At 40.1% G+C, this 22949-nt stretch overlaps 1 protein-coding gene across 1 annotated transcript in view; it reads right to left on the bottom strand.

Annotated features, from left to right (window-relative positions):
* ANTXR1 (ANTXR cell adhesion molecule 1) overlaps positions 1-22949 on the bottom strand; it is a 261306-nt gene that overhangs the window by 55083 nt on the left and 183274 nt on the right. Inside the window, exon 17 of the mRNA XM_007521257.3 lies at positions 15681-15761. Within this exon, the coding sequence (XP_007521319.1) occupies positions 15681-15761 (81 nt within the window). The remainder of the gene's footprint in view (positions 1-15680; positions 15762-22949) is intronic.

Raw genomic sequence — 22949 nt, forward strand, 5'->3', positions numbered from 1 at the left:
TGCTTTGACACTTGTGAAGCTTCTTCCTTGCAGGTGAGGACTGGGGGTGTGAACCTGGGTCCTTGTATATGGTAACACATGCACTCAACTAAGTGTGCCACCATCTGACCCCTTTTCCATTTCTTTCTACTACCATGCCTAAGAAACCAAATCTTGATTGATCAAAACTACTTCCCTTGTTAGAAGCAAAAGAGAAGGGAGGCACTTTCTGTCTTGTAGAAGCAGGGCTGCTTCCATAGTGAATTTTCCCTTTTATTTGTTAAACCACTGAAATGAATGGTTGTCATAACAGATGTCCAATTTTCTAGACTGTGACATTTAGAGTTTCTCATTACAAAGAGCCTTTAATGAACAGAAGACTATGTGGAAACACTTGTACAGGTTTTATTCCTACTTAAAACTTGTATGCAAGTCAGGGCCAGTGAGTCCTTGAAAAGTAGACATGCCAGTAACTGAGGCCAACACCTGTGTGTTAGTTGCTAGGGTCATACTATTATTTATTTACTTATTTGAATTTTTTTTTGTTGCCTCAAGGGTTATTGCTGGGGCTTGGTGCCTGCACTACAAATCCACTGCTATAGAGGCCATCTCTTTCCCTTTTTTGTTGCCCTTGTTGTTATTATTGTTATTGTTATCATTGCTGCTGCTGCTACCAGACAAGACAGAGAGAAATTGAGAGAGGAGGAGGGAGGCAGAGAGGGGGAGAGAAAGAAAGACACCTGCAGACCTGCTTCACCACTTGTGAAGTGACCCCCCTGCAGGTAGGGTGCTGGGCGCTCGAGCCAGGATCCCTATGCCAGTCCTTTCGCTTTGGGCCATGTGTGCTTAATCTGCTGTGCTACTGCCCAGCCCCTTTTATTATTTTTTAAATTATCTTTATTTATTTATTGGCTAGAGACAGCCAGAAATCAAGAGGGAATGGGTGATAGAGAGGGAGAGAGACAGAGAGACACCCGCAGCACTGCTTCACCACTTGCAAAGCTTTTCCCCTACAGGTGGAGACCTGGGGCTTGAACCCTGGTCCTTGTGCATTGTAAAATGTGTGCTCAGCCAGGTGCACCACCATCCAACCCAGGGTCATACTATTCATTGGGTGTAATCCATTGTAAATTTGGGGGGGGGAGGAAGGCAGGAGGGAGGGAGCACAGGAGTGTACAGAGGTGCTGAATATAGAGGAGACAGCAGGCAATACTAACTTGGCTACCACTGAATTTTGATAGCATTGACCAGAAAGAAAAGAAAAGGAAAAGTTCCAATATATTAAGCCAATATCATCAGAATGAACTTGTAAATGGAGACATATAAAATTTTAGCTGATTTTCTATTAAACTTTGTATTTTAAAACAAACTAGAAGAAAGTTATTAATAGTGAAGATGACAAACATATGCCTCAAAGTTATAATAAAAGTTTAGTTTCTTAATAACGCTCAGCCAGCCTCATTCCTCCTGGTAGTGCCCCTAGGACAGTGTGAGTTCCCTCTTCTAATGGGCAGAACAGTTATTGAACCATCTCTCCACTTATTACTAACATGCAGTCAGCTTCTACCACATTCTAAAATTTAGTTGCCACAAGACTTACTACTTACCTGTGAAAAATATGGCAGTTACCAGAAGAAAAAGGGCTCAGTGGAAGGTGTTGAGAGAGTTGTTTTGATAGTGTAATGTGTTAGAAGTTGACTTTGGTTATGGGGACTTACATGCAATCCAACGGTAAATCAATAAAATCAAGAGAAGGAACTGAGAAACCCAGTACCCGAGAATGCTTCAGAAGCTGCTGAACGGGGAAAGATTATTTATTACCTTAGTATTAATTAGAAATTTCATGACAAAACGCACTTCCATGAGCACAAGGTGGTTATAGAAAATGAGAAACCACAGAACTTAGAGCAATGTTACTTTAGCAATCTTGGCATTCTAGATGTTTTCAAGTCTAACAAGACCCCAAACCCAGGATCTTAGATTGCAGAAATGTTTCATGCAGCGTGGCACCAACTTAAAAAGTGTTAACTCCTAGAGTATAAATACTATTGTTATATGAGAAAGCTGCAAGATAAAAATATCTTTTCTAGGAATAAAAGCAGGTAAAACTGGGTTAAGTGTACAGAATACATTACAGAAGTTTATAAATAGTTATGGCCACCCAGGGGTTGCAGAAAAGGCCATAATCCCTGGAATGAACAAACGAACAAAAATGAAGCCACATTCCCGGTGCTATGAGGAAAAGTAAGCAATAAGAGCCACAGTCCCTCATCCCTTACAGCATATGCAGGGGTAACAAGCAGTACTGACTTTAACTTTGTGGCAGTTGTGGTAAGCACAGGGAAGGGAGAGCAGTCAATGAGCAAGGGTTGGTGGAGGAGCTTGGAAGAAGTGGAACTTCAGCTGAGCACTGAGAGTACCTGAAGGTCAGTGGACAAAAGGGTGGAGAAGGTAGACCCAGCAGGGCTGTGTGTGGTTATCTTGAGAGGGGAGAGAGATAGAGAGGCATCTGCAACCCTGTTTCACCACTCGTGAAGCTTTCCCCCTGCAGGTGGGGAGCAGGGGCTCGAACTGGGGTCCTTGTGCATTGTAATATGTGCGCTCAACCAGGTGTGCCACCACCTGGCCCCCAGTAATACACTTCTTAAATGTTATGCATTGGGGTGAAATTTTGACCCCAGTGTCAAACACTACCACCCATAATTCTGACTCTGGAAAGAAAACAATGAGGCCAGAGAATTTGAATTGGGTCATCTTTATTACCAAGCCCTATCCTATTCAATCTCGAGTATTTATCTGTTTGCTATTTGCGATCTGCTACCAGGACTTGACCTCCTATTGCTGCAGCTGTTTTGGAGATGAGGCAGTTTGAAGGTGAAAGTCCCAGGATAAACTACCAAATGCTAACAGTGATGATGGCAGTGGAGTGTATGTGAGTGTGTGTCTATATATAAAGGCGGTCAGGTTGTGGGAGATTGGAAGAGGCAGGAAGAGTCAAGAGAAGAAAGAAGGAGAAACCTCATGACACCAACTGCCATCACATCACATTATTTATTTAGAGACCACCCACTGCAGGGAAAGGGAGTTGGTACAAAAACAAACAAACAAACAAAAACAAACATGCAAAAAAAACTCCAGAAGGCATATTTTGCAGCATCAACTTTGAATCTGACTTTTCAGAAAAAAAAAATAATTTTGTAAGTTTTGGGTACAGTTTGGTTTCTGCTGTGAATAGAGTTGTCGTGAACTTTTTCTTTTTTAAATTCAGGAAAGCAAGCCAAGAATTCTAAGTACTCATGTCTCTCTCCAATGAGAGAATGAAGGAAAGATTTCCAAGGGTGAGAGCTGAATAAATACCACTGAGAATTCAAATATCCAGGGAAGGTGCCCTGCCAAAACAAATCACTCCCTCTAGGAATATTTCCTACAAATTTCTTTTTCAAAAAAATGATCTCCTTTTACAAAAGTTTATTAAAGGTCAGGCATAAATGACCAGCAAATTGGACTTTCTCTCCAGATCTGCTGAGGACTTAGAGCCTGGTATCAGACACTGGATAGAAAATTACAAGGTTGGGCCCAGGAGACGGCTCAGTGAATAGGGTGCTGAACTTGGAAGCTTGAGGTCCTGAGTTCAATCCTCAGCATCCTGTTTGCCAGAGTGATGCTTTGTCTGCCTGTCTGTCTATTTGTCTGTCTGTCTATCTATCTATCTATCTATCTATCTATCTATCTACAGAGTGATGCTTTGGCTGTCTGCCTATCTATCTATCTATCTAATCTTTGGAAAGAAAGGAGAAAAGAAAGAAGGGAAATTTGAAGGTCCTTGTTTTAATGACCATACATTCTATAAAAATATATTGTCCATTTTTAGATAGACATGCTTTTAGTTTCAGTTCTGTGACTTAAACTAAGGAGTAGTGTGACTTAAAAATAAGGCCAATATAAAGCTTATTGTCTATGGTACAATAAAAGACTGACCTTCAAATAAGAACTTAATTTTTTAGGGACTGGGGAGATAGCATAATGGTTATACAAACAACTTTCATGCCTAAACCTCTAGCTCCCAGATCCAGCAGCCAAAACCACTACAATCCAGAACTAAGCAGTACTCTTAGTATTAAAAACAAACAAACAAACAAACAAACAAGCAAAAACCAACTTCAATTTGTAGATTATGTGATTCTTTTAAGTGCTTCTGATGTAAACACAAGACCAAGTCTGAGAAGTTTTTCACATATATTGATATAAAACTAAGTTTCTCTGAAATTAATTGTAGTTTTTAGGGGAGAATAGGGGAAGAAAACAACTCTTAACTATTTGAATTGCTGACATTTGTCATTTTGATTAATCCTGACAACATCTAAAGAAATCCAGACTATTAAGGTTACTTTTGCTTGAGTAAATTAAAGCGAGGCCAAGAGGAGGCACACCAGGTTAAGTGCACATGGCGCGATGCACAAGGACCTGTGTAAGGACCCGAGGGAGGATCCTGATTCCAGCCCCTGGCTCCCCACCTGTGTGTGTGGGGGGTTGCTTCACAGGCAGTGAAGCAGGTATGCAGGTGTCTATCTTTCTCTCCCCCTCTCTATCTTGCCCTCCTCTCTCAATTTCTCTCTGTTTAAAAAAAGGGAAAAAAAGTAAATTAAAGCTCAGTGTGCTCAAGTAGTTTTAACAGCACTGGAATTTCACTTGAGTCTTCTGATGCTAGAAAAAAAAAAGTTCTTCTCCACACCATGCAACAGCTAATTTCAGATAATGTAATCTTCACCTATGTCTTCTATGATTTGTTTGTCTATTTATTTGAGCCAGGGCCTCAAACATGCATGATTTCACTGTGCCCATTGCCATTTTTCATTCAGGTAGAGGCAGAGAGAGAGAGAGAGAGAGAGAGAGAGAGGAAGTGATACCATAGCAGCTGAGTTTCCTCCAGTACAATAATATTTCCCATGTGATGCTGGGTTTGAACCTGGGTGGCATGCAAGGCAAGGCAGGTGCCTCACATGCTGAGCTATTCCTATGGCTCATCTATGTATTTTAATCCCCTGTGTCAGCAGTTAAATTCAAACCTGATAAATTCATATATCTACTATTATAGTAGCCTGTTGACTAGTTATCAACATTAGCTTCACTGTCCCTGAACTTTGGATAATGACTTTAACCTAGGTGTTCTGCGAGATGACATCTACAGCCAAATTTCACATATAAAAGTCTGTTACTATTTAGTCAAACTATAGCTTTACAAAAATGGGAGGAACTACCTATTACAAAAAATTTCCTAAAATTCGGTATAATTTGGCACAACCAGATGAAGAGATGAAGATGAGGATTAACCACAATGGTTATAGAATTGAGCCTTACTGGGTGTATGGATCAACCTGTCAACACCCATGTTCAGTGGGGAAGCAATTTCAGCTTCCACCTTCTGAATCCCACAATAGCCTTGGGTCCATAGTCCCAGAAGGTTAAAGAATAGGAAAGCTATCAGGGGAGGGGATGGGATACGGAGTTCTGGTGGTGGGAATTGTGTGGAGTTGTACCCCTCTTATCCTATGGTTTTATCAATGTTTTCTTTTTATAAATAAAAAAAAAGTAAAATAAAAAAGGGGGGAAAAGCCTACAGGGGCAGCAGATTCACAGACACCAAGCCCAGCAATAACCCTGGAGGCAAAAAAAAAATCCTTTCTTTCTCCACCCACCTCAGCTTCAGTCATCTTGATTATTAATAGAGTTCGTTAACAAATAAAGTTCTAAAGTTTAAAAAAAAAAGAATTGAGCCTTACTTTCATCAGCAGGGTGGTAAACTCTCACCCATGTATGTTGGTATGCTTCTAAATTCTGTTCCTAAGACCCCTTCTGTTTCATTGGTTTAATTCCCCCCTGCTTAACACTGTATTCTATTTACATAACCACTGTTAACTATGCACCACCCTGCCTCAGGGCATTGGTTTAATCCTCACTGTTTTGCATGCTTTTTCCTTCTCCCCACCCCCTATCCTACGTACATCCTCTTCGGACCTGACTCTTCCACCTCAGGATATATAAGGACAGGATTGTGATTAGAGATAGCTTAGATTGCGCTGCGTTCCACATGAATAAAGACTGAACTGCGTACCACTCAGCCATGAGTCCCTGGTCGTCTCTCTCTCCCACCCGTGAAGCTAGCCCGGCACATGTACACCTTCCAACCTATGTTTTATCATTTAGCTCCCCCCGGCCCTACATAGACACCTTGGCTTCAGCTGGAGATATCTTCTCATTGCTCTGAAGGTTGGCCATGGATACTTATAGGTTGCATGCATCTCCTCTGTTCTCAGCCTAAGTGCCACTTCTACTAGTAGAAGTCACTTTTGACTGGGAGGCTGGACAGATTCCCTTTCTGGAGTTATTCCCCACACTTCATGACTCCATATACAAGTCTTTGCATGGGATATTGCTTGGGGACTTGACTATTTTCCCTGCTCCTCTTGGGGTTTATTAATCACAGCACTAACACAGTGCTTGTCTCATAGAAGTTGCTCAGAGTGTCTGCTGAATGTGGAGAGGGGTTAAGACCCTTCCAGTCTGATAGTCCTGCTCTTTACCAGCTGTGTGCCCATAGTAAAGTTAATAACCATACCCATCTCATGTTTTGCTCTGTAACATGGTCAGCTTCCCCCAAAGTCATTGGGAATGGCTTGGTGCCTTTATGATCATTTGTTACTAGTACAACACTTGATTCCCTCTTCTTTTCCAAATCATACACTGCACTCCAGGCAACTATCAATAGACTCAAGTCCTAATCTTGTCGGTGTTCTCATGTACTAGGAATATAGTAGATGTTTGAGGGAAAGCAGCCAAGGTAAAGGAGGCAGGGGAGAGAGACAATGAAGGGAAACTGAAGGAGGAAGAACAGCGAAACAGTGCACTTTTCTTACTAATTTATTTTAAGATTTAATTATTATTTTTAAAATATTTATTTATTTGGATAGAAACAGAGAAATTGAGAGGGAAGGGTAAGATGGAGAGGGAGAAAGAGACACCTGTAGTCCTACTTCACTGGCCATGAAGCTTTCTCCTTGCAGGTAGGGGACTGGGGGCTTGAGCCTGGGTCCTTGCACCTAGCCCATCAATCTAATTATTGATTAATGATAGAAGAGAAGAGAACCAGATCATCACTGGCATATGTGATGTTGAGGTTCAAACTCAGGACCTCATGTCCAGTCCAACACCTTACCCACTCTGTAACTTCCCAGACATCAACAGGCAATTTTTTTTTTTTTTTTTTTTTTTTTTTTTTTTTTTTTACCAGAGCACTGATCAGCTCTAGTTTACATTGGTGCAGGGGATTGAACCTGGGACTTTGAAGCCTCAGGCATGACAGTCTGTTTGCATAACCATTATGCTATCTACCCCTGCCCAATAGGCAATTTTTTGAATACACACGTTGTAAGATGTTCATCTGCTTTCAAAGGACTGGCCTGACACTCTCCCTTTAGAGACAATCTTCCCAGATTATTCTCATCTTTGTAGCAGTAGGGGAGACCCAGTGCCCATGTGATTGGCCTGACTTCCTCATTGGAAACATCTGTGCAGACAGCGGCTCTGGGGCTGGAGGTCCAGGATTTCACAACCAGCAGGGTGACGCTTCAGATTAATTTCAAACAATGTTTAGATACATTTATGTGTGCTTCCTTGGGTCTCTTCTGATTTTAAGGAGGACAGGCTTTGGAAAACAAGTTCAGAGTGTGCCTTGGGATTTTTGTCTTGTTGACAGTAATAGAATGTGCCAGTCTCCTGGTGCAGGAGCTTGGAGAAACCCAGAAGCTGAAAACAAAGACATTCAACCCTAGTGGCTTCCTCCCAGAGCATGAATGCAAGTGAGGAAATGCAAGTTGGAGTTGAAAACCAGGGCTGGAGAAGGCTTAGATTGGCTGATATGGTAATTGAATTTCCTTCAGAAAAGACACATAGCAAAGAGATATGGGTTTTCTTTTCCAGCCTTTCTACCTAAGCAGCCAGAATCTATATTCACTGTCTTTCTGGTAGGAGAGATACTGTTGAAAGCATGTGAAGACTGTAATCTTCCATTTCCCTTCTGTCTGTGATATACAGACAGGGTTCCTGAAGGAGTGTTGGAGAGTCACTTTCAAATAGTTCTGAGGAGGAAAGAGAAGATACTGCCCTGTATTAAAAAAATAAGTGTGTGTGGGGGTGTAATTAGTCTCAACCATGGTTGTGACTCATTAGAATGACCTAAGGATTTTTTTTTTTTAATGGGAAGGAGAGAGAGAGAGAGAGAGAGAGAGAGAGAGAGACTCCCCAGAGTGCATTTGTGGTACTGGAGGTCAAACCCAAGGGCTTCATGTATGCCTTTAAGCACAGAATCATCAGAAAGTTTGTAAAAACTTGCACCTCACTGAAAATTCCTGACAACAGTTCTCAGATGAGGCCTGGGAATTCACATTTCAATAACTTTTTATTAAGGCTTTTTTTGTTTGTTTGTTTTTGTTTTTCTTTTCAGCGAGCTAATCTGTCATTTTATGTAGTGCCAGGCCCTCACACATGCAAGATTTGTGCTCTATTTCTGAATCACTTCCCTGGCTTTAAAAAATTTAAAGTTAAATTAAAAACTAGGAAGAACCTTGGATATTAGATATATACTAGGTTTTAGATTCCCAAAGGTAAACACTACATCTTAAAGATAAATACTATATCCTAAGACATAGCAGGTATTCAAAACATTTGATCAATAAATCAATGAAAATGAGTTAAGCAAACTATCATATAAACTTAATGTTACTGGATTTTGTTAGAAAAGTCATGATGCATTTTTACTCAGAGAAAAACACATTATAACTGTTCTGATAACCCAATAAATATCCTATAGAGAAATGAGCCAAGAACAATAAACAAAAAAATCATATTTAGAATGTTGCCCCACTCCAGTAATAAAAAAAGGCAAACTAAATTAACATCTACCAAATAATTTTGATTAGCATCAAGGAAGATGGAGTTTTTCATAGAGGCTGATGGGAAGTTTAATCCATACAGTATTTCAAAAGGGATATTGGTGATATGTGTGAAAGTTTTAGTCTTTTTTTTTTTTTTAATATTTATTTATTCTCTTTTGTTGCCCTTGTTTTATTGTTGTAGTTATTGTTGTTACTGATGTTGTTGTTGGATAGGACAGAGAGAAATGGAGAGAGGAGGGGAAGACAGAGAGGGGTAGAGAAAGACAGACACCTTCAGACCTGCTTCACAGCCTGTGAAGCAACTCCCCTGCACGTGGGGGACCAGGGCTTGAACCCAGATCCTTACATCGGTCCTTGCACTTTGCACCACATGTGCTTAACCTGCTGCGTTATTGCCTGACTCCCTGTGTGAAAGTTTTAACATTTTGCACGCCACTCTGTCTACTAGACAGGTGAGTACTTCTCCTAAGAGAACATTCATAAATATGCAAAATCATTTGGCAACAAGGATATTCAGGAAAAATAAAAACTTGAAAATAAATATACAGAAAGAAAGCTGGGGGCGGGGGCAAGGGGGTTGGTAGCACAGAGGGTTAAGCGCACTTGGTGCCAAGTGCATGGACCCATGTAAGGATCCTGGCTAGAGCCCGTGGCTCCCACCTGCAGGGATGGGGGTTGCTTCACTGGTGGTGAAGTAGGTCTGCAGATGTTCATCTTTCTCTACCCCTCCCTGTCTTCCCCATCTCTCTTGATTTCTATCTGTCCTACCCAACAATAATAACAACAAGAGCAACAAAAATGGGAAAAAATGACCTCTAGGAGCAGTGGATTTGTAGTATAGGCATTGAGTGCCAGCGATAACCCTGGAGGCAAAAAAAAAACAAAAAAGGAAGAGAGAGTGAGAGTGAGAGAGAGAGAGAGAGAGAGAGAGAGAGAGAGAGAGGCTGGGAGAAATGTATCACAGACAGACAACCAAATAGGACACAGTCATCAAAATGATATTATACAAGACTGTGCAGTGTCATTGAATATGGCGAAATAATAAAAGAAAGTTGTCATGGTTCTTTTAATTCTTCTTTCTTACACTGAATAGTCTCAATTCCACTGACCGCTTGTTTTGAAAAGGTAAGCATATTTTCTGAGTTCAAAGAGTAACCCAAATTTGAGAGATGTCACCCTGTAACATACTCCTGGGATACAGGTGCTAACTTCCATACTTCCTGTGAACAAGAATGACCAGCAGTGCATTGTGGTTACAGAGATACCATGGGGGAAAATGTATAATATTTTCAGGTGATAGAAGTTCACTAGGCAGAAAGGATGAGAAAGGCATTCCAAGAAGAGAAACTGAATATGGGAAGATACAAAGATCAAAAATTTTTGGCAACCCCATGCTGCCTGAATTTACTTGAAAAGACAAGAAACTTTGGGGAGAGTAGCATTTGATAAAACCCTTCTAAACCAACTGGGCTATGGGGACTTTTTCTTTTTTTTTTTTTTTGTCTTGGGACTTTTTAATTTTTTTTTTATTTTTAAATTTTTTATTTAAGAAAGGATTAGTGAACAAAAGCATAAGGTAGGAGGGGTACAACTCCACACAATTCCCACCACCCAATCCCCATAACCCACCTCCTCCCATGGTAGCTTTCCCATTCTCTATCCCTCTGGGAGCATGGACCCAGGGTCGTTGAGGGTTGCAGAAGGTAGAAGGTCTGGCTTCTGTAATTGCTTCCCCGCTGAACATGGGCGTTGACTGTTTTTCTTTATAAGTCTAAAGTACAATGAATTTCAACGTATGGCTTCAGAACATCAAGATATTCTTGGATTATAGTATCTAGTATTCAAAAATGCCTGCGTCTCTTATTTATTGTAAGTTTTTAAATGTATAAAATTTAAATGTATAAATTATCTTATATTTCTTAACCTCTTTTATAAAAATTTTCCTAGAAGATTATACTGCCTTGTTGCTTTAAGGCAATTGGTGTAATATATATGTAATTGTCTTAATTAAAAAGTTAAAAAAAATAAGTCTAAAGTCTTGGAATGACATTAAAATCTGTGTTTTATTTTTTTCTTTATCTTTTTATTGGAGTTTAATGGCTAGCATATAATATTATTTGCTGGGGAGTCGGGCTGTAGCGCAGCGGGTTAAGCGCAGATGGCGCAAAGCACAAGGACCGGCATAAGGATCCCGGTTCGAACCCCGGCTCCCCACCTGCAGGGGAGTTGCTTCACAGGCGGTGAAGCAGGTCTGCAGGTGTCTATCTTTCTCTCCTTCTCTCTGTCTTCCCCTCCTCTCTCCATTTCTCTCTGTCCTATCCAACAACGACAACGATAATAATAACTACAACAATAAAACAACAAGGGCAACAAAAAGGGAATAAATAAATTAAATTAAAAAAAAAGAAAAAAAACATTGTTTTAAAAAAAAATTATTTGCTTAAATCATCCTCCTACTTCCAATATCTAGTTATTGCTGTGCTCTAAGCCTGTGTTTGTTTAGTGAACCTCTTAAATTTATTTTTAATATTTTATTTTAATTTTGAGAGAGATTCACAGAGAGACACACACACACACACACAGAGAAACATCAGAGCACTGCTCTGCTCTGGTTTATGGTGGTGTGGGGGATTGAACCTGGGACTTAGGAGCCTCAGTCTGTTTGTGTAACCATTATGCTATCTCCCCCACGCTGAACCTTTTAAAATTTTAAGGTCAGGTGTGCTTCTGACTTGTTATTTAAGTGGTTTCTTCTGGCACTGTCTCTTTTATGTGAGCCCAGGTTATTCCTGGTGGCCTCTAAGGAACAACCAAGAATATGAGCCTACCTCAGGCAGAGAGAGGAAGATGGTAGTGGCAGGCAGAAAGCATTCATGTTTCTTATTTTTGTCCCATTCATCTTTTCCCTCATGTGGACTCAGACAGCTGGGAAGGTGGGCACCCATCCCAGGGTGGGGTGTGGTTCTATGCTCAGCCCCCTTGCTTTGTGGTGGGGTTTGCAGGCTCTCAGCCCTGACAGCAGTCTCCTATTCTCTGTTGGTGGGCTGATGTCTACATCTGTAGGGCTGGTGTGGGTTAAATGGGGTTGGGGAGGGAGGGTGATGGAACAGAAAGAATTGCCAGGTTTCTGTGAGTTCAACATGTGCTTAAAATAATTCAAATTGTAACAGAATGCAATTAGGTGATTTTGTTTTTGTTTTTGTTTTAAAGATTCAGAACCTGTGACTATTGTTCATGAACACATGCCTGGATGTAGTAATTTTGAGTTTATGGAAAATGTGGTCAACTTCATAAATCAGCACTGAGGAATTCTTACAGTCATGCAAGTAATGCAGGTCTGTAGGAAGTCTTCCAAGGTTATGCAAGGCAAAGCAGGAGAAGCATGGAGAAAAAGCTCCAAAATGGTTGTCCTTTGCCTTAGAATTTATTTGAGTTGCTACAATGCAGTTCTGCACCATGTGCGCTTAACCCACTGCACTACTGCCCAGCCCCCACAATGCAGTTCTTAAGTCTTCTTTCTACCTATTCTGTGACTTGTGCAAGTCTGTGTGTCTACCAAAATGTCTGTGGCTTTACCATGACTACAAGGACACAATTCTTTGCATCTCTTTCTCACATGTATCTTAAAATAAATGGGAAATCTCTGTTAAAAAGTATTTAGGTGGCCTGGTGGTATCACAATGGGTTAAACATACATGGTGTGAAGCACAAGGACTGGCTAAGGATTCCCACCTGCAGGGGGATCGTTTCACAGGTGGTTAAGCAGGTCTGCAGGTGTCTATCTTTCTCTCTCCCGCTCTGTCTTCCCCATCTCTCTCAATTTCTCTCTGTCCTATCCAACTATAACAATAACAGCAATGGCCACAATAACAACAACAAGGGCAACAAAATGGGAAAAATGGCCTCCAGGAGCAGTGGATTCATAGTGCAGGTACTGAGACCCAGCAATAACCCTAGAGGCAAAAAAACCCAAAAATTAAAAGTAGGTTGTGGTCTGGGAGAGGTGGTGCAGTGGGTAAAGTATTGGACTCTCACGCATGTGGTCTAGAGTTCGATCCCTGGAAGCACATGTACCAGAGTGATGTCTGGTTCTTTCTGTCTCTCCTGCTATCTTTCTCATTAATAAATAAATAAAATCTTTTTTAAAAAAGTAGGTTGGACAATCATAATTTGTGACAGCACTGATAATATAATCCTAATTCTCAGACTTCTAGTTTCTCACATCCATTATTTGCTTATATCTATTATTAATTTTTCAAATGTTAATATAATCTTTCAAACAGAGTTAATAAGTACGAGATTCAATTTAGATATGACTCAACAGTGAAGATTCCATCAGTTTTCATTGAAAATGTTGTTGGATTTATACAGTTTTGTGGTCCCAAACAATGTTGACTATGATAACTTATACATGATAATATTTCCCACTACCCTTTCGTTTTTCTATATACCTCTCACTTCTCAGGTTGACCCCAATTTAAGAATTTGTTTCCACCAAATTGGTCAGTCGAGAATGGAATGTTAGTGAATTTTAGTGGAGATGTATTTAGTTGTTATTTTTTTTTAAAAGAAGAGTATATATTTTATCAGAGTGTATACACACACACACACACACATACACACACACACACAGTCTGCTGAATCTGAGTCAAGGTATCTTATAATTATTTTTCATCTGTTATATGAGTCCCAGGCTTGCTAAAATCCTTAATTTCTACAAAAAAACAGATGTATAATTTATATGGCCAAATCATCGAGTTTACTCATTTCTATTAACTTTAGAGCCTGTACTTTCAAATTTGTTATAGCCATGTGTTCTTGTTGAATTTCTAGACAGAATAAAAATTCCATATGCCATAAAGGCCAACTTAGCCCAGCAGTTATATAACTTGGTTTCTTTCATGACATATTTGCCTACTGTTCCTGGAGCAGGAGAAGCGAATTGGGCAGTAGCTTGCACAAGTTCTGAAACTTTAGCCCAAACCTTCCCAGCCAGGTGCAAAGGGAGAAGGGCATGTCTGCTATGCTCTGCTCTCATGTCTTATTAGCTGTCCTGTGTTGAAAAGTGATCAGGGTGATTTGTGAGTATATTTGTGAATATATACACATACATTATAATCTAGTTTGAATTTTTATTTCAACCCTTCACAGACAGTAGGAAAACATAAAACAGATAGTATTTGACATTAAGTGAACATTATTGTGTGAAACTGGGCCAGATGCTTTTAAAAACATTAGTTTCTCTGAACCTACCCTATGATCCTGTAATTCCTCTCCTGGGGATATATCCTAAGGAACCCAACATATCCATCCAAAAAGATCTGTGTACACATATGTTCTTGGCAGCACAATTTGTAGTAGCCAAAACCTGGAAGCAACCCAGGTGTCCAACAACAGATGAGTGGCTGAGCAAGTTGTGGTATATATACACAATGGAATACTACTCAGCTGTTAAAAATGGTGACTTCACCATTTTCAGCCGATCTTGGATGGATCTTGAAAAAATCATGTTCAGTGAAATAAGTCAGAAGCAGAAGGATGAATATGGGATGATCTCACTCTCAGGCAGAAGTTGAAAAACAAGATCAGAAAAGAAAACACAAATAGAACCTGAAATGGAATTGGCATATCACACCAAAGTAAAAGACTCTGGGGTGGGTGGGTGGGGAGAATACAGGTCCAAGAAGGATTCAGAGGACCTAGTGGGCGTTGTATTGTTATATGGCAATCTGGGGAATGTTATGCATGTACAAACTATTGTACTTACTGTTGAATGTAAAACATTAATTCCCCAATAAAAAAAAAAAACCAAGAAAAAAAAACATGAGTTTCTCCACACAACAATCCTATGAAGTAGCTATTATCTGCTTTATGAAAGATGAAGTTTAGATGTTCCAGTGGCTTTCTGGAGTTTTCCAGCCAGGAAGGAAGGTGAAAGTCAAACTCAACTCTGCCTGCTTTCAAAGCAGCTCTTAATTAGACACCTTTGTTCTGCTTTTGGGCTAATATGCCTGATTCCAAGAGAAGTTGGTGGAAGGTACGGGTTGCTGGATGCTGAAGGAGTATTTAGTCCTGGACTTGGTTCTATAAAATGTAGGGAAGAGAAGCAGGCTTTCACTAGAAGAAAGCAATGATGTGATTTTTGTAGAACTGGGGTTGTTCCTGGTATTGCTACTATCCAGAAAGAACATGATACCCAGATTCCCTTGTCCTGTTTCTTCCTTTACAGAGTAAAAAGTTGGGTTATATGGTTTCTTAGATCTTTGCTGGTTATTTCTTTTCTAACTCATGCTAGCTGGTGACACTCTAAGCTTGGTCCTGATAGATTGAAGCAAATCCTCACTGGGGCAGGGTTTTCTCTAGTCCTGGGGGAGTTGGACTCAGGACGTGCTGGAAAGATGGTAGGAGGTTACCTTGTCCCAGCTGTGTCTTTGGTGTCCTGTTGACCACCACTTGCCAATAAAGCCGATGAGCAGCAGGTCTTCCTCCTGGGACTTCCCAAGGTTAAGAATTTGCTTTATGCATCATGAGGTTCAAGTTTAGGAAGTTAAACCCAACCCATTTCTGTCAAAATCTTTTTCAGACAAGCAAATAAAATCCTAAGTCCTATAAATTCCAGAATTGTGAAAATTAGTATTTTACTTGCTACAACATGAAGTAGTAGCTGGATTGGCTATCTGGAGATACCAATTCTAAGACAGAGGGAGAGAGGAAGATTTGTGCACTTGTGACACCGTTAATGAATCCTACCGTGTCCCCTGGCTGTGGACGCATCACAGACACACGATCATATCCTTTCCTTAGTAACACCCACAAGGCATCCAGTTTTCCCTGAAATAAAACAAATGCATAAATGTTACACAGAAACCAAGATCAGTGTCTTACACAGACAAGTAGAAACTTGTGCTTCTTCAGTCATGTGAACAACATAGCACTGCCAACATGGTTGTGACAGAGTAAGTGACTTTCTAGTCCCTAGGCTCAGGAATGTAGAAGAGATCCACCACACAGTGTGCAAGATACACTTGAGACTTTGGTGCAGATCCACATTTACAGACTCACAAGTTTATTCATATGTGCTTTTGCCCTTCCTGTCATTCTGGGCATATCCTCAAACTATAAGTCAATCTTTTCAACTTTCACTAAGTTTTTTTTTTCCTTCTTCTAACTAGCTGCTCAGAGTTAACAAATGAAGACAGTGATGACAAATTCAGAAATATTACCAGATACAAGTGATGACAGGGTAAGACTGGTGAAAGGCACTTGGGATGCAGATTTTTTACTGTCTCCTAGGCTCACTGGGCAGTTAGAAATTGCTTAGGAGCGAGGCCCAGGCTCCAGGGACAAATTACCAAAAATCATGACCCCCTTTTGAATTGTAGCTAATTGGTTGACTCTGAGAAGAGTGAATCTTTTTCTCAGGATATGATAAAGGCAGTCTTGCATGTCTGGAAAGTCTAGTTCCCAAATATGCTGGGTAGAGGTTGACTTCTATTATTGCATTTTTTTTGTATTTGTTGAGTGTTATTACTAGTATTAATGTTTATGTGGAATTGGTGAATCTATCAATAGGCAAAACTAATTTATGTTTCTCTGTTGCTCTTGCAATAGGCTGAAAGTTTCCTTTTTAAAATTTTATTACATTTAATTAATTAATTAATAAAAAGGAAACATTGGCAAAAACCATAGGATAAGAGGGGTACAACTCCACACAATTCCCACCACCAGATCTCTGTATCCCATCCCTTCCCCTGATAGCTTTCCTTTGGGATTATGGACCAAGGTCATTGTGGGATGCAGAAGGTGGAAGGTCTGGCTTCTGTAATTGCTTCCCTGTTGAACATGGGTATTGACTGGTTGATCCATACTCCCAGGATAGGCTGAAAATTTCTTTCCCCATGCAGCACCCAAAGATGCCATCCTAATCTCTTGAACCTATGAGTGAGTTGCCTTCATGGCAGGGCAAACTTTGCATGTGATTAAATTAAACATCTTGAGATGAAAAGTTTATCCTGGGTGATCTGGACAAACCAAATCGAGCCACCTTCCTCTTTAAAAAAGGCCTCGACCTAGACCTCTAACAGATTAACATTATTTTGATTAATTAATAATATTTTGATTTGTTTGTGTATGTATGTGTTGACTACTGAGATCTCAGATATGTTGGAGAGCGTGGATCTGGAAGAGGTCCATAAGGGTTGGGGATGTCCGGACAATTCACGTTCCTTGACACAAAGTTTTGCAAAGTGGCAATACTAATTTAAGAATGTCATCTTGAAGAGCTCATGTTCTGAAATTATTTTCTGGTGGGCTATGTTTTGATGTAAATATGTTCTTGAGCTTTTTATCAATTGTTGCTTGTGTTCTTGTGGTTAAATTTTCTCTTACTAAGTGTAATGTTTCTCATCTCTTTTGGCAAAGCATTCAAGAAAGCCTCTAAAAATATTTTGGAATAACTTGAGAATGCTAGATGGAACGGCTGCTGTGTTCAACATAGTTTTCTACATTAAACTGTTTCCATCATCTGTTAAATGTTTTCCCTTGAGGTTTGTAGGGATAAATATTTTATATTTCAAGCTATAACCAGGTGGGTTTCCTGGATGAATGCCTATTTCTTTTTTCCTTTTCCCTTACTATTTTCCCCTTTGTGTGAGTGTGTGGGGTTGGGGGAACTCCCAGTCTTTGGATTGTAAATCAGCCCACCCACTGTGTCTGTATGCTAATCATTCAACTCCTTGACAAATGAGGAGCAAAGATTGGAAGCTGAAAGGTTTGGCTGCTGTAGAAATGTACTAATTAACTCAGCAGAAATTTAATCTACATGTAAGCAAAAGAGCAGAAGCCATTTTGATGTATAACACCAAGAGAATGGGTAGTAAATTATGTTTCTTTGTGACAAGAGATCACAGAAGAATACTTAAGTATCTAATGACAGCACTCATATTGGCTAAGTTCCTATTCTGTGTTCATCTTCACCAGCTCTACAAGCCAGGGAAAGCTGTTTGATCTCTTCAAGGTTTACTTTTCTCATATTTAAAATGGAGGTAATAATGTTGTCTACCCTATAGTGCTGTTATAAAGCTGAATATTAGATAATGAAGTTAGATACTCGCCTCATAGAAAGTATTCATAAATGTTATTTATGATCATGGTAAAGTAGTTAAAGTGACAGTTTGGGAGATTCCCCAGAAAGCTAGAAAAGAATGCAATGCAGAATGGAATGGAAGAATCTAAAAGTTTAACTTTATAAGCAAGCACACACCTACCAGTCCTCTATTTAGCACTCCTTCAATCTAATTTATCCCTTTCCCTCAAGCCACACTTCTCATTCTTCTTAGTAACTACCTAAGTTGTATTCTCAAAGGTCACCATTGCATCCCAAGTGCCAAATACATTGGCCTTTTACCTGCTTCTTCTGAGATCTGATGTGCTGGTCCTTTTCCCTTCTGCATACTTCCTCAGTGATTATACTAAGCCTTTGCCTGGTCCTTCCTACTACTTAGCCCATGTCAACTTCTCTTACTCCTCTTCCACCTATATTTGACACTGTGGCACTATCCTGTTTTCTCTTGTATTTATTACCCATCAGGTTGAGTCCTCATCCTGAGAATTCTCATCTGCTCTCATGGATCACTTCTACCTGTCTGTTGATGGCTCATAATTCAGTCTTTCATTTAATACTCACTTGAGCTTCCGAGCTGGGTATCCCTTCACCTGTCCTATCTTAGTTGACACACAGCTATATCATGGGTATTGAAATAAAGCATCACAAATTAAACTATCTTCCCCCTAAATCTGTCTCCAGGTAGTTCTAACAGGTACTTATTTAACCAGCTGAATAATAAGGTTGATGGAAGAAAAAGTACCTGCCTTGCATACCTGCCTTGATTCATGGCACCACTAGTGCTTAGGCAGGCAAGCTGGACACCAGAGGATCATTCTCTTCTTTTTGCATCACTTTCTCATAGCAAGCTACCACCATGTCTTGTAGATGTTCTCCCTATTGCCCATTTCTGTTCACTCCTGTCCCACAGCCTCCATGGCTACTGTCTTGGCCTAGGCCCTCATTATCTGCCATTCATTCTGTGAACAGTTTCTTAACTGGTCCTTTAACTCCAAGTTTCCTGTCTTTTCTCCTAATGTGATTAATAATGGAATTTATGATTAGCCTACATGGATGCACTGATGCTAGTAAAATAAGCCAAGAAACATCATATTAAAGTGTAAAATCTGGAAAAATTAACTAAGATGTTTGTGCCTTGAGTTTCTTAATTATAAAATGAAAGCAGCAGTAGTTTTCTACTTTCCAGTGTTGCTACGTGAAATAAAGTTGTGAGTGCACAGGGAACCTGTGGACCTCTGCTTGATTTGTTGCGCCTGCCTTATCCAACTGAGTTGCTGTTACTGAGATCTGAGAGCCAAGGTGAAACTAGCTAGTTCCAGTTGTACCTCATTGTTGAGTTCTGACTCTCACAAATGAATTCAAAGTCCCCACTCTGTGGTACAGAAAAAAATCTGGGCAATCTATACATCCTAAACCCTTTTCTATTTCCAATACTTTATTTATTTATTTATTTGCCTCCAAGGTTATTGCTGGGGCTTGGTGCCTGTACTACAAATCCACTGCTATTGGAAGCCATTTTTCTCATTTTGTTGTAGTTATTATTATTGTTGTTATAGCTGTTGTTGTTGTTGTATAGGACAGAGAGAAATCAAGAAAGGAGGGGAAGACAGAAAGGGGGAGAGAAAGATAGACATCTCCAGACCTGCTTCACTGCTTGCGAAGTGACCCCCATGCAGGTGGGGAGCCAGGGCTCTAACCAGGATCCTTAAGCCGGCTTGTCCGCTGTGCTACCACCCAGTCCCCACTACTTAACTTTATATGTAAGAGTTTGTAAATAAGATTTGTCAAGGGAGTTCTATAATGAATAAGAGCATAAACAATAACCTGCTTAAAATAGAAGGTTCTTGGAGCTCTGTTTGTATGAAAACATGTCAATCATTTTAAGATAATGACTAATGGGCTTATTAATAACATCCCTTCAGGGCCAGAAGAACTTCAGGCAGTGTCTCCTCATCAGTCCCAGGACATTATTTAAGGTTTTATATAAGGCGGATTCTTTAAGTTAACTATTTATCTCAGATTTGAAAGTTTATAACCTATGGAAATAGGACACATTTCAAGACACTGGTTCTCATTCCCTAATAGAGAGGCTGACTGTGAAGTTAAAATAAAGATTTTCCCCAACAGCCTGAAACTTTGTCCCTTGAACAATATAGCCTACTTGTATAGTTTCGTTTTTTTTTTTTTTTCTGCCCACAGGTTCTTATGTGTTCGACCAACCTCTGATGTGTGTTGGTTGAATCTGCATGTACAGAACCAATGAAGGCAAACCTGTGGATGTGAACTTGTGGGTGCAGAAGGTAGACTTTATGTGACTTGAATATTATTGATTTTAATAACAGGTGGGAGCAGTTCTCAAACCAGTCTCCTACTGATACCAAGCAGAGACTACAGTGAGGTTTGGGTGTGTGTGTGTGTGGAGAGGGTCGGGGCTTGGGGGCAAGATAGAAGTTATATGTGGATTTTTGACTGCATAAGGGATTGGCTTCCCTAACCTTAGCTGTTCAAGGGTCAATTGTATTAGCTGAAATTTAAAAAGTGGTTTTTTGTTCATACCAAGTTGACACATTTTGACTATAAAATAAGAAATTTACCAATTCTAGTCTCCTAGATTGTACCTCAAATCTCAGACAATAACTTTTGATCCACACATGTAGACAAACTAAGTTCTATGTAAACTCTAGCTCCCCCCCCTTCTCAATATTAAGACTGTCACAGGAATGTTTATATGGCCATTATTCAAAGCATCCTGGTGTGTGGGGTTTGTGGTTGGGTTTCTTTTTTTCTTTCTTCTTTTTTGGCCAAGCAGCAGCTGTCTCTTCTCTTATGGTTTATCTTTGTTGGCTAATTGGAAGTTGTCAGAGGTTCAGAATTATAAAGGACCTTTAACATAACTATGCAGTTAGAAACAAACAGCTAAATTTTTACACTTTAAAATTCTAAGGGTGAGTAATGTAAGCCATGCTTTCTATCAAATGAATAAATTAACACATATAGCTTAACCCATCCCCCTCACACACTAATTTTTGTTTTGCCTTTTTTTTTTCCCCTTCATTTGATCTTTGTTTAAAAAGTCTGGAGCCATTTAAAGAAGGAGTCAAAGAGGGACAAAAAAAGTCTGTTGAAAATCAGTAGTACATCTAAGAGCCCTTCAAACTTTGGAGTGTCTTACTGGGCTACCTAAAGCTTTATCCGGCCCTGCTTCATGACTTGATGCTGCTTGATTACAGTGTCAAGGTGCTAAGGCCTGGGCGGACACAGGACACATTGGCCTGACAGAAAATGAATAGGAGACTAATTCCCAGGCTATGCAAGATGCAAGTAGTAGAGGCAAGCTCTGCTCCTTTAAGGGTCGAATCTCTTGCAGAGAATAGTTGGTTTGTCCAGCCAGCCAGGGTCTGGCTTTTGTCCTTCTGCTGTCATTTCTGTCATTTCCAGGCATGTGGAGGAGCTACTGGAAAAGGAGAAAAATGGTTTCTCTGAAGGCTGTGAGCCTTCTAACAAACCTGAAAACAGTTCTGGTTTTAATCTTTCTGGTGGCCTTACATCTGGACATTACTTAACTTGTCTGAAATGGTCAGGCCCAATTTAATGAGAAGCACGAGGTGCTGTAAATCTGGGGGAGGGGTGAAGACAGAGCAAAGGAAAATTCAGGCCAAATATTGGAAAACTTGATCATCAGCCTGGAATGAGGAGAGGGTGAAGTGTGGTTGGTGTGGTCAGTGCCTTAAATTAGAATGGGGGATGGCAAGGAGAAACCCATTATGAACTCCTTCTCACCAAGAAGTCTCTACTGGGTTTGCTAGCAGATATGCTCATCTGTGTTTCTGTCTTTTCCAATCTACTTAATGTAATACATGGGGAAAAAGTGAGCCAAACACAATACATGGAAAGACGTATATGTTTCTGACCATTTTCACTGGGTTCCAAGAGTCTCTTTAGTACTTCCTGATAGTTTTGCATTAGGTGATCAAAACGGTATTCTTGGTGGATATGATGTGAGCTAGCACATACTTTTGGAAGATGTGAAATATTACCCATGAAACAACAGTCTTGTGAAATATGTCCTCAATAAGAATCAGTTAACACAGAGAGTGGAGGCACAGAGTTATCTTAGATGAGCTACCTGCTCCTGCTTAATGTGTGTTTCTGTGCTTCCTTGCCTTTGTCTACTTTTGCTGCCTACTGATGGCATCATCTGGTTTTCTTTTGCTACGACCAATAGGTGGTTCCAGAAGTTGAAGAGAGAGCAAGATGAGGGAGAGGCTGGGGCATTTATTTCTATTGCTCTCTCTCTCTCTCTCCCTGGACCCCAGCAGTGCCTATACTTTAAAGGACAGGTTCTGCAAAACTGTTAATTTGTTAAATTTAAAACTTTTTTTTTCAAAAAGCTAGAGAGTAAATATTTTAAACTTTATAGGTCAAGAGAAAAAAATTCAAGGATATTATGTTGGTACTTATATAAGTGTTTAAAAACATAAAAGCTATTTTTAGCTTACAGGCCATGTAAAAACTGGAGCAGGGTGGATTTTATCTGCCAGTTCCCTCTCTATGGCCACAGCTTCCATGGGTGGCCTCTTCTTCTGGGCTATAGCTTTCACTGGCTCCAATTCCTAGCTCTCCCCTGGCCTTCAGGACTAGGGGTGTCAAAGCTCCCACTGTTGTGGATTCTTAATGCCTCACCAGCCTCATGGGTTCCTGTCCATACCTATATGAGCTCAGCTTTTTTGAATGTGCCTTCTGTTTCCTGTGAGGACTGTGAGAAATCTAGCCAGAGAGTTCAGGAAGGGGAAACTAAGTTTATGGTACCACACTAGGTTAACTGTTTTGTCCAAGGTCTTGTGAGTGTATTTAGGTACTGTGGCTAGAATAGGATTCATTGTACAGCATGCAAA

This window comes from Erinaceus europaeus, chromosome 3, assembly GCF_950295315.1.
Source record: "Erinaceus europaeus chromosome 3, mEriEur2.1, whole genome shotgun sequence".
Taxonomy (NCBI): Eukaryota; Metazoa; Chordata; class Mammalia; order Eulipotyphla; family Erinaceidae; genus Erinaceus; species Erinaceus europaeus.